The sequence below is a fragment of the Elgaria multicarinata genome, chromosome 13 (assembly GCF_023053635.1).
Source record: "Elgaria multicarinata webbii isolate HBS135686 ecotype San Diego chromosome 13, rElgMul1.1.pri, whole genome shotgun sequence".
Classification (NCBI taxonomy): Eukaryota; Metazoa; Chordata; class Lepidosauria; order Squamata; family Anguidae; genus Elgaria; species Elgaria multicarinata.
The window spans coordinates 20,917,709-20,928,391 of NC_086183.1; the positions used below are offsets into that span (position 1 = coordinate 20,917,709).

The window sequence follows — 10,683 nt, forward strand, 5'->3', positions numbered from 1 at the left end:
CAGGGCTGTAGGCATCGATGTTATCACCAATCCCACCTTCCTTAATTTTTAGTCTTCATTTCTAAATTTATTTATTTATTTATTTATTTATTACATTTTTATACCGCCCAGTAGCCGAAGCTCTCTGGGCGGTTCACAAAAATTAAAACCATAATAAAACAACCAACAGGTTAAAAGCACAAATACAAAATACAGCATAAAAGTACGTACCTGCCCTTTTTTACTTATCAAGATATAAGGATGGAATCCTATCCATTAAAAAGAAATGAAGATTCTTGTGGCACTTTAAAGACTAGCAACTTTATGATGGCATAAGCTAAATGTGTTAGTCTTTAAATTGTCACAGGGCCCTTGGTTGCTTTTCCTGCAAGCAACAGGCTGGAAACCATCCAGTTAAATAACTTTTAAACATGTTAGTCTACCTGCATTTGTGTTCTGGGTGTTCTGCAAAGGTTCTCAGCCACATAAGCCTCTCACTTGGCACCCAGCTATGCCGAGGAGGCTGGTGGCTCCGCTCTTCGTGGGGCAGTGAATCCACTCCGTGTTTCGGTCAGCACTCAGAAGAGCTATCCAAGGTGCTGGAACATCTTGGACAGCCGCTTTAGCAATCCAACTGGTCCTGACTGAAACCCGGAGCGGATTCGGCACCGCACTGACAACGGAGCCACCAGCCTCTACTGCAGCTGTGTTGCCTTGGACTGGGGGCTAGATCTCCGTCTGTGTTTGCCACTAAGCCCCGGATAGGACAGCTTCAGATGAGCTATGTACCCGTGCTGTCCCACACTGTGCCTGTTGCTTAGCTCCGATTGGGCAACAAGGACAGCGGTGTACAGCGGTTAGAGTGTTGGACTGGGACGTGGGGGATCCGGATTCTAGTTCCCATCTGGGACTGGGTGACGTTGGGCCAGTCACTAACTCTCAGCCTAACCTACCTGTGATAAAATGGAGAGGAGGAGGAGGACCATGTAATCTGCCTTGAGTTCCTTGCAAAAGGGGGGGGGGGAGAAGTTTACTATAAATGTTATAATAAATAATAAATTCATAAATAATAATAATTCATAATAGCACACACCCTTGCAGTGCCTCCAGGTTTTTGAGGGACTTTGGGTAAGACATCTACAATGCAGCCCCCCACCCCACCCCACCCAGTGAGCCTGCCTTCTCACCGCCATTTTCACCAGCTGCCATTGTTCTTCTTCAAGAGCCAGTGAGCAAACAAGTGGTGGCATCTACTGCTCCGTCTTCTCACCACCACCACCGTTATCTGGGCCAGAGTAAGAGGCAGGTGAACAAGCCGGTCGCAGTTGTTAGGGTGACCCTATGGAAAGGAGGACAGGGCTCCTGTATCTTGAACAGTTGCACAGAAAAGGGAGTTTCAGCAGGTGTCCTTTGTATGCATGCAGCCCCGGGTGAAATCCCCTCTTCATCGCGACAGTTAAAGCTGCAGGAGCCCTGCCCTCTTTTGCATCTGGTCAAGAGGGCAGGACAGCTTTAACTGTCGTGATGTAGAGGGGATTTCACCTGGTGCTGCATGCATACAAAGGATACCTGCTGAAACTCCATTTTCTATGCAACTGTTCAAGATACAGGAGCCCTGTCCTCCTTTCCATAGGGTCACCCTACAATTGTGAAGAGGAGAAACTTGGGGGGGGGGCTCATCAGCAGGATCCTCCTGGATTGTGGGCCCATCCGTGCCTACCCTAGATACCAGCCCTGCCCCTTTGCACGTTGTCTTATTTAAGATGGATTCTGCTGTCTTCCTTCTGAGTATTGGTGCCTATTACAGCTTCCTTCCTGGAGTGAATAGCTGCTTTGGGAGATCACAGTTTTCATCAGAACTGTAGCATGGGGTGAACAAAAGTTAAATCCCCCACAGGTCCTGAACTCGCTTGCCCCCACCCCAGCTGCTATTTAAAGAAGATCAATCACGCACGCTAACTGTTATCAGTGCACTGAACAGACTGTCTGGTTTGGCTTTAAGAGAGCTGATTGTGTGGTGTCATTGACTCAGTCTGTGGGCTGACTCAGGGGAACGTAAGATGACATTGTATGAATGCAGGGGGAAATGAGTTCAGAGGGACGGGCTGAGCAGTATGGGGATCACAGGGGTGGCGAGGGAGAGTTTAACTCTCTCCTTGCCCATGGTCCTAAAGAAAATCCCCCACAAAGCTGCTATTTGCATCCGAAGGGGAGTTGGGGGAGGGATCAATAAATTCTCCTCCCCCCACCGTAGTCCTGATACTATGGAATTAACATCACATCTAGTCTGGCCCTAACATAAAGTAGATGCGGGGAAAACCTCTATGTATCACCTGTAGATATATTTGCAAGACAGGTGCAGACTTGTATGAATTCCAAGTTGAAGACTGGGCTTGTTAGAAGTTTGACATGCGCGCCTGCCCCATAAGCCAGTGGTTTGGGGAAGAGCATCCACTTTAATGGGACTCCGGTTCCAGAAATGTAACAGACAGGATTCTTTTTGGAGTCGTCAACACAGAAAGCTGCCTGATCCAACTGGTAGCAGCTCTCTAGAGCAGGGATGGGGAACCCGTGGCCATCCAGATGTTGATGGACTGCAGCTCCCAGCATTCCTCACCATGGGTCAGGCTGGCTGGGTCTGATGGGAAATGAGGTTCAACAAAATCTGGAACAACACATTCTCCAGCCCTGATGAAGAGGCTAGAGCAGGAGACTCTCTTGGGTCCCACTAGGCTCCTCCATCTCCTGATTTTATTTTACATTTATTTATTTTTTAAAAAAAACTGGGCACCTGGAATGTTGCAAAGTGAAGAGGTCTCTTTCAGCACCATCTTTATGCCACCTTCACAGAATCATAGAATAGCAGAGTTGGAAGGGGCCTACAAGGCCATTGCCTTATACTTAGCTTTTTGACCAACTTATTTTTCTTTTAGCCCCCCCCCCCCCTCCACCCACATTTGCCTTCCGGGAAATGAGTGTTTTACAACTGGCCATGTCAACCATTTATTTAGGTATTTAATCATTTTTATCCTGCCCTTCAGCCAAAAAAGGCTCTCAAGGCGGCTTACAAAAATATTTCTTGACAGTCCCTGCCCACAGGCTTACAATCTAAAAAAATGACACAAAAGGAAAGGGGATTGGGAGGGAGGGAGGAGGAGGGGGCAGCCATGACAACCATACTATGAATGGGCGAGACACCCCCCCACTCCCATGACAACCAGCTTTTGAGAGCACCCACGACACTCAAAATTCTGTGCCCACTGACCCAGAAAGATTTCATAGAATCATAGAATAGTAGAATTGGAAGAGACCTATAAGGCCGTCAAGTCCAACCCCCTGCTCAACACAGGAATCCACATTAAAGCCTACCTCAGAGCTGGCTGTCCAGCTGTATCCTGAATGCCTCTTGGGTGGGAGAGCCCACAACCTCCCTAGGTCATTGGTTCCATTGTCGTACTGCTCTAACAGTCAGGAAGTTTTTCCTAATGTCCAGCCGGAATCTGGCTTTCTGTAACTGGAGCCCATTCTTCCATGTCCTGCATTCTGGAATGATCGAGAAGAGATCCTGGCCCTCCTCTGTGTGACAACCTTTCAAGCACTTCTGCCTGAGGTCCTTTTAACTGGAGTTGTAAGGGACTGAACCAGGGATTTTATGCATGCAAGTATATGCTCTGCTATTGAACTGTGGCTCACCCCTGAAAATATCAACACAGCTGATTGCAGGGAAACCTTTCTCCTCTGCAGAGAAACGCATGCAAAATGTTTGCACTGGAATGCCAAATCCACATCAATTTTGCTGGGAAGGCCTGCAGGAAGGAATAAATATCATCATCATCTCTCGCAGGTGAATCTTGCCAGCCATATCTCTGCTTTCTTCATGGCCTGAGTTCGGAAACACTGCCTGAGCTGAAAGCCAGTTTTAGGCTGCCCCCTAATGTCAAATCCTGGTCAAATTTAGAGGTCTGAATCCAGACTTAGTCATACTTAAATTAGATTCATTGAAATCAATGAGACGTAAGTTAGTCAAGAGTATGTCACCCAGTGGGTTTCCATTTATTTATTTATTTATTTATTTATTACATTTTTATACCGCCCAATAGCCGAAGCTCTGGGCGGTTCACAAAAATTAAAACCATCATAAAACAACCAACAGGTTAAAAGCACACCTACAAAATATAGTAAAAAAAAGCACAACCAGGATAAAAACCACGCAGCAAAATTGATATAAAATTAAAATACAGAGTTAAAACAGTAAAATTTAAATTCAAGTTAAAATTAAATGTTTATTTTTATTTATTTATTTATTACATTTTTATACCGCCCAATAGCCGAATACTGAGAGAATAAAAAGGTCTTCAGCTGGCGATGAAAGGAGTACAGTGTAGGCGCCAGGCGGACCTCTCTGGGGAGCTCATTCCACAACCGGGGTGCCACAGTGGAGAAAGCTGAGTGGGGACTAGAACCCAGATCTCCCAACTCCCAGTCCAACACCTTAGCCACTACACCACACTGGCTCTCTGTTGAATGCAACAGCACCCTCCCACCCATGTTCCCACTACTACCCATGGTTATAAAAAGCCTTCCAGATTAAAAAGACTTTCAGTACCCATCTGAAAACAAGAAGAGGCATTTTGTTTTATTTTAGATTCTTTTTAGGTTGCCCCTTGCCATTCAAAATGGGTTCTGATGTGAGAAGCACTACCATAAATCAAAAACTTGGGTTTAATGCACTTATGCTTTTAAGTTACACTTCTAATCTATCATGTTATTCCAGCTGATTCATCTAGCTGAACTGTGTGAGCATCTCTAAGGCAAGGTAAATGTACTTCTGTTATATTTAATCCTTTTGTCACCAGCTTAATGGGTTGACTCGCTGGGTACTGTGAAATTAACCTCCTATTAATGCATCTTAATAATAGCATCTTTAATAACAAATTGTGATGTGATGTGCCCAGAGTTATTCAGAAACAAGGTTGCTCTTGGGTACTTGGAGAGCTGCATTGACAAGAATAGAATCTAAAAGCGTTATTTTATGCGGATTTGGGCAGCCTCAAGGCCTAGACCTTGTTGACCAAGATGCTTTTCGGCTGTCTTTCGCGTAGGCCTCAATGAGGTGGTATAGTTGTGTCTGGGCTGTACAGGTTGGCAGTTACATGACAGATGAATGTGTCTCCACACAAAATAAAATAATAATAATAATCCCTGCAGATGAAATACTAAGGTTGTGCAACACACGGGCTGTGGTTTGCATGCAGCCCACCAAGGCTGTTTGTGCAGACCCCCTGCCAAAAACTGTTGCTACTGTGATTCCAACTTCCTACTTAAGGCTCAGTCTTGATCTGCTCCTTGTTGGAGCAACATACAGACAACCTTGTCTGACTTCCAGCCCCAGCACCACCTAGAGCTTTCTGTGGTGCTGGCCTCTTCCCATCTTGCTTCCCTAAGGAACCTGACCCCTGCAAAAGATCAAACCGTAGTGAAACCCTGCAATTCAGGCTACATCATAGAGCTTCAACTGACCCCATTGCCTGAAATGGTACACGAGGGCACAAGCAGCTCTGTCTCTGACACTGAGTGGGCCATTTCTCATTGACAAGGATTTTTTTCAGTTTGCAGAGTGTACAAAGATGCACATGCACCCCAAAAGACATGACAATACAGAGGTGCCACCTGTCATAGTGAAGGGCTTTTTTACTAACCTATATAAATAGTGACATAGAAACTTCAATGATGCACTGAAGATACCTTACTGTTTGCTGTGCTGCCATTGTTCTGCATACAGCGTACTCCTGGGCTAACATGCACTGTGTTTTCTCCCTTTAGATCCAGTCAGGAATAACAAGCCATGTCATTCAGCCATTCAGCCAAGCCTTTCTCCTCTCTGGGGTCATGTTGCTTTGCAGTTAAGGATAATAGCACATCCCCTGCCCAGTCATGAACAGCCCTCAGAATTTAATTTGGGAGGACCTTCTAAGACAGTTGCCCATTCAGACTGGTAAGTGGCAGCACAGTCTAAGAGCATTTAGCAGTGAACAAGCAATGGTAGCAAAGAGAAACCCTTTCAGATTATACAGAGTGTGGAGAAAGTGGATGGATATATATATATATATTCTCAAATCATACTATAGAACTTGGGGTCACCCAATGAAACTAATGGGCAGTAGATTTATTTATTTATTTAAAACATTTGTATCCCGCTCTATATCACTAGGATCTCAGGGCAGAGTACAGATAAAATCAAAAACAAATTAAACAGTACTTCTAATTTACTTGAATTCAGGACAGTACTTCTAATTAACTTGAATTCAGGAACACAAGATGAGAGCCCGTGTGGTGTGGTGTGGTGTGGTTAGAGTGTTGGACTGGGACTCAGGAGATCTGAGTTCTAGTCCCCACATGGCCATGGAAGCTCACTTGGTTACTTTGGTCCAGTCACCGACTCTCAGCCTAACCTACCTCACAGGGTTGTTGAGAGGATAAAATGGAGAGGAGAAGGATTACCTAATTTGGCTTGGGTTCTTTGTAAGAGGGGAAAGGGTGGGATATATATGTAATAAATGAATAAATAAATGTAATAATAAATAAATACAAGATGTGCTGACGACCACACTAGCATAGCTAGGTCTAGCTGAGGCCCCAGAGGCATGGCCCCTTGCTCTTTTCATATCTTTATGTTATGTTCAGGTACTGTATCATAAATATGCGATTGTGTTCTGCCTCTAAAGGCTATCTTTGCATTAGCACTTAACCCTCAATTTATCGTTCATTGCATGCAGTTATTTCTTTCTTCGGATCTATAGCTTGCAATGTCCTAGGGGCTTAGGAAAAAACACACAAGAGTTTCTGCCATTGCAATATTGAAACAAGCAATATTCATCCATGTCCCCGACGGCCTTACAGGTTAATGGTGCTGTAAGGTTAATACAGCATATTTAAAAGCTGTTTAATGCTTTAGCAAACCGCGTTCCTTTCTCCCTAATGAATCAATGCGAAACGCCAGTGCGCGAACCTTGCCCTGCAAAGGGAGCCCTTACCTCTGTCATAGGATCATAGAAAGCTGCCTTATGTTGAGTCATTTGGTCCATCGTGCGCAGTATTTTTTGACACTTGCCAGGTTTTCCAGGCGGGAATTTTTTCAGCCCTACCTGGAGATGCCAGGGATTGAACCTGGGACTTTTGGCATGGGAAGCGGGTGCTCTACCACTGAGCCACAGCCCCTCAGCATGGGCACATTACTGTGCTGGATGAGTAGCTTTTATTGCTGTCCTTCTTCCCTCCCTGAAGAAGTCTATTATTTTGACTTCGGCACCTGCAATACCTGTGAATGGAGGAAGGGCATTTTGCTAAGGAGAACACTTGGGCAGGTGGGAACTCATTCTTCAATGAGAATCTGCACACAGGCATACAAAGTCACTTGCTATCTGAGGTTCTAGTAGAATATCCAGGATCAAAAATCCTTTCAGTTTAAGAGAAGAATTAAGGCAATTACACATGGGGAAAGCAATCTTATGGCCCCTAGACAGAGTCTGGGGGACCATAGGATATTTGAGATTCCTGAATCTGAGGTTGGAGACAGCGTTCCCAGCTCAGATCCAGGAATCCGCTCCCCAACCCTCCCTCCCTCTCGTAGCCAGTGTGAAAAGCACCACACTCCACCTTGGAGAGGGAGTAAAAGGGACGTTCCAGTGGCCAGGGCTGGGCAAAGGGGGAGCCAGTGGGGCCAGTTGGCATGGGCCTACAATTTTGAGGGGGGCTACTCCGAGCCCCCCTGGTAGAGGCAAAGGGGGACCCTTTGGTAAAGATTTGTTACAAAGTAGCCATTTTTCTGTCATTGCCAGCAACAGTGGCCTCTAATGAGAGGAGCGTCAGTGTCCTAAAACGAATCAAGTCATACTTTCGGTCCGCAACGGTTCGAGAACGTTTGATTGGATTAGCAGTTTTGAACATTAACATGGACAAGGCAAAGTTGCTTGATTTTTCTGTTGCTGTTGATGAATTTGCCCAAAGAAAAGCACGTAAAGCATTTCTGAATGTGAAGATGTGAATGTTTTATATACATCTTGAATAAAAGTGCTTGCCATTACCTTTTTTAATAAATCGTTCTGGTTCATATGTATTTAGAACTGATTAAAAAATACTTAATGAGCAGTTTGAAATGGGGGCCTACATTTCCCATCTGGCCCAGGGGCCTATTACCAGCTTTGCCCGGCCCTGCCAGTGGCAGACAGAGGAGGGCACTGAGGAGGCCAAGATATGAGCTATCCCGAGGCCCCTCCAGCCTCCTTCCATCCCCCTTGAGAAAGCCTCCCAGCTAGACAGACAAGGAGGCCTCCTTTTTTTTCAAGCTAACCAATCCTAGCTGTTGTAACCTTCCCTCATAGGGGAGATGCTCCAGCCCCTTGAGCATTTCAGTTACCCTTTTCTTTCCTTTTAATTTATTCATTTGTTACATTTCTACCCCGCCCAATAGCCAAGGCTCACTGAGCAGTTCACAAAATAGAGCTAAAAATCATAAAACAGAAGAACTTAATAAGACGTAGCATACTAAACCATTTTTTTAATTAAAAAAAGCTACAGTGTAAAACCAAAATAAAACCCACAAGCAAACGAAAGATATATATATAAAAAAAAGCAGTCACAGCAGTTAAAAATAGCAGCTTTCCTCTTGGGCCAAATAACTCCCGGGGGCAATTTTGTTGGGACGTCAGCATGGGGGGTGGGAATAACACCCCCACCCCCACGCTCTGGTCCTGCTGCTGCCATTTAAAGAAAGAACCCAGATCTATGAAGTTCAATCATGCATTTCCTATGTCATCTAATTTGGCTCTTATTTCTAAGTATGTTTAGGATTGCGCTGCATTAAAGCAGCAGCCTTCTATTCTCACTAGGGATTGTATATTCCAAGTTAGTATGTACTTCAAGATTAACTACTGGCGTCGTAGCATTACAAAACACACAGTAGTCCTTGCTCGCTTAATGCTTTTTTTGTGTGTGTTCTTGGCTTCTGTTTAACAGTGGTGTGCTCAACCTTGATGTCCCAGTCCAGAAAGCCTGGCTTCGGTAAAGTCTGAGAGAGATGTTCTCAAATGTATGAAAAGGATTAAGTTTAAAAGAAAATAGGAAGAAAAATAAACCCATTACTGCCAAGTATGACCCGGTACAACTGGTCCACAGAATTTACTTTCCGGAGCGCGTCCAACAAATCCCTCAATGCCAGCGAAATGCCAGAGGGCTGGGACGAGGCAACGTTGCTTGGCTTGAAAGTTTCGCTGGCTGCCATCTTGGCTGTGATCACGTTGGCCACGATGCTGTTCAATATCTTCGTCATCATCACGATTATTCTCACCCGGAAACTCCACACTCCCGCCAATTACCTCATTGGCTCCTTGGCGGCCACAGACCTCTTGGTGTCCATCCTCGTCATGCCCGTAAGCATCGCTTACACCGTCAGCCACATCTGGACCTTCGGCCAAATCATGTGTGACATCTGGCTGTCCTCGGACATCACCTGCTGCACGGCTTCCATTTTGCACCTTTGCGTCATCGCCTTGGACAGGTACTGGGCCATCACGGATGCACTCGAATACACCAAGCGCCGGACTGCCGGCAGGGCTGCCCTCATGATTGCCATCGTTTGGGTCATCTCCATCTGTATCTCCATGCCACCACTTTTCTGGAGACAAGCCAAAGCTCATGAAGAACTGGCCTCCTGCACAGTGAACACGGATCAAATCTCCTACACCATCTACTCCACCTGCGGTGCCTTCTACATCCCAACCGTCTTGCTCATTATCCTCTACGGCAGGATTTACGTGGCTGCTCGGTCCCGCATACTCAAGCCACCGTCTCTCTATGGGAAGAGGTTCACCACGGCCCACCTCATCACCGGCTCGGCGGGCTCTTCCCTCTGCTCCATTAGTTCAAACCTCCACGAGGGGCATTCTCACTCTAGTGGCTCCCCAGTGTTTATCAACCACGTCAGGATCAAAGTGGCCGATAGCGTCCTCGAAAGGAAACGGATTTCTGCTGCCCGAGAAAGGAAAGCCACGAAAACCTTAGGGATCATTCTAGGCGCATTCATTTTCTGCTGGCTACCCTTCTTTGTGGTGTCTTTGGTCTTGCCCATTTGTCAGGAGGCCTGCTGGACCCATCCCATCCTGCTTGACATTTTCACATGGCTAGGCTACCTGAACTCACTGATCAACCCTGTGATATATACTGTTTTTAATGAAGAATTCAAACAGGCTTTTCAGAAGATGATTCGATTTAAAAAGTGCTCCTAGCCATCTGGTTTTGACCCAACAACCAATGCATAATCTTTTGCCCACCTGTGCACATAGTTTCCTATGGGATTGGTGATAGATCATTGCTCTCTTTGGCAGGATATTGCAGTATGAAAGTGGTATATAAAACGCAGGAGCCACACTACTGCTTTATAGTGGTATTGAAGTGCTACTGACAACTGTTGGGGCCCATTGACACAGACCATGTACCACTTTCATAGTGCTATAACCTGCTTGGTGTGGTTCCTGCCTTTTATATACCACTTTCATACTGGAATATCCTGCTTGGTGTAGATGAGGCCTTTGTCTCATTAGCTACATTTGGACGATCATATCTCAGCTTAATACGCTGAGGATATGACTGAGTCTTTTGGCTACAAATGTTCCTCCTTTTGCAGAATGAACGAACGAGCCAGGAAGT

The 10,683-nt window shown here is 45.5% G+C and overlaps 1 protein-coding gene across 1 annotated transcript; it reads left to right on the top strand.

The window, feature by feature from the left end:
- The first annotated feature begins 9,083 nt into the window (after window positions 1-9,083).
- HTR1D (5-hydroxytryptamine receptor 1D) lies at window positions 9,084-10,324 on the top strand. Its single transcript, XM_063139967.1, has one exon. It carries the CDS (start codon window positions 9,129-9,131, stop codon window positions 10,260-10,262), a length of 1,134 nt encoding a protein of 377 aa, XP_062996037.1. The 5' UTR covers window positions 9,084-9,128; the 3' UTR covers window positions 10,263-10,324.
- The last annotated feature ends 359 nt before the right edge of the window (window positions 10,325-10,683 follow it).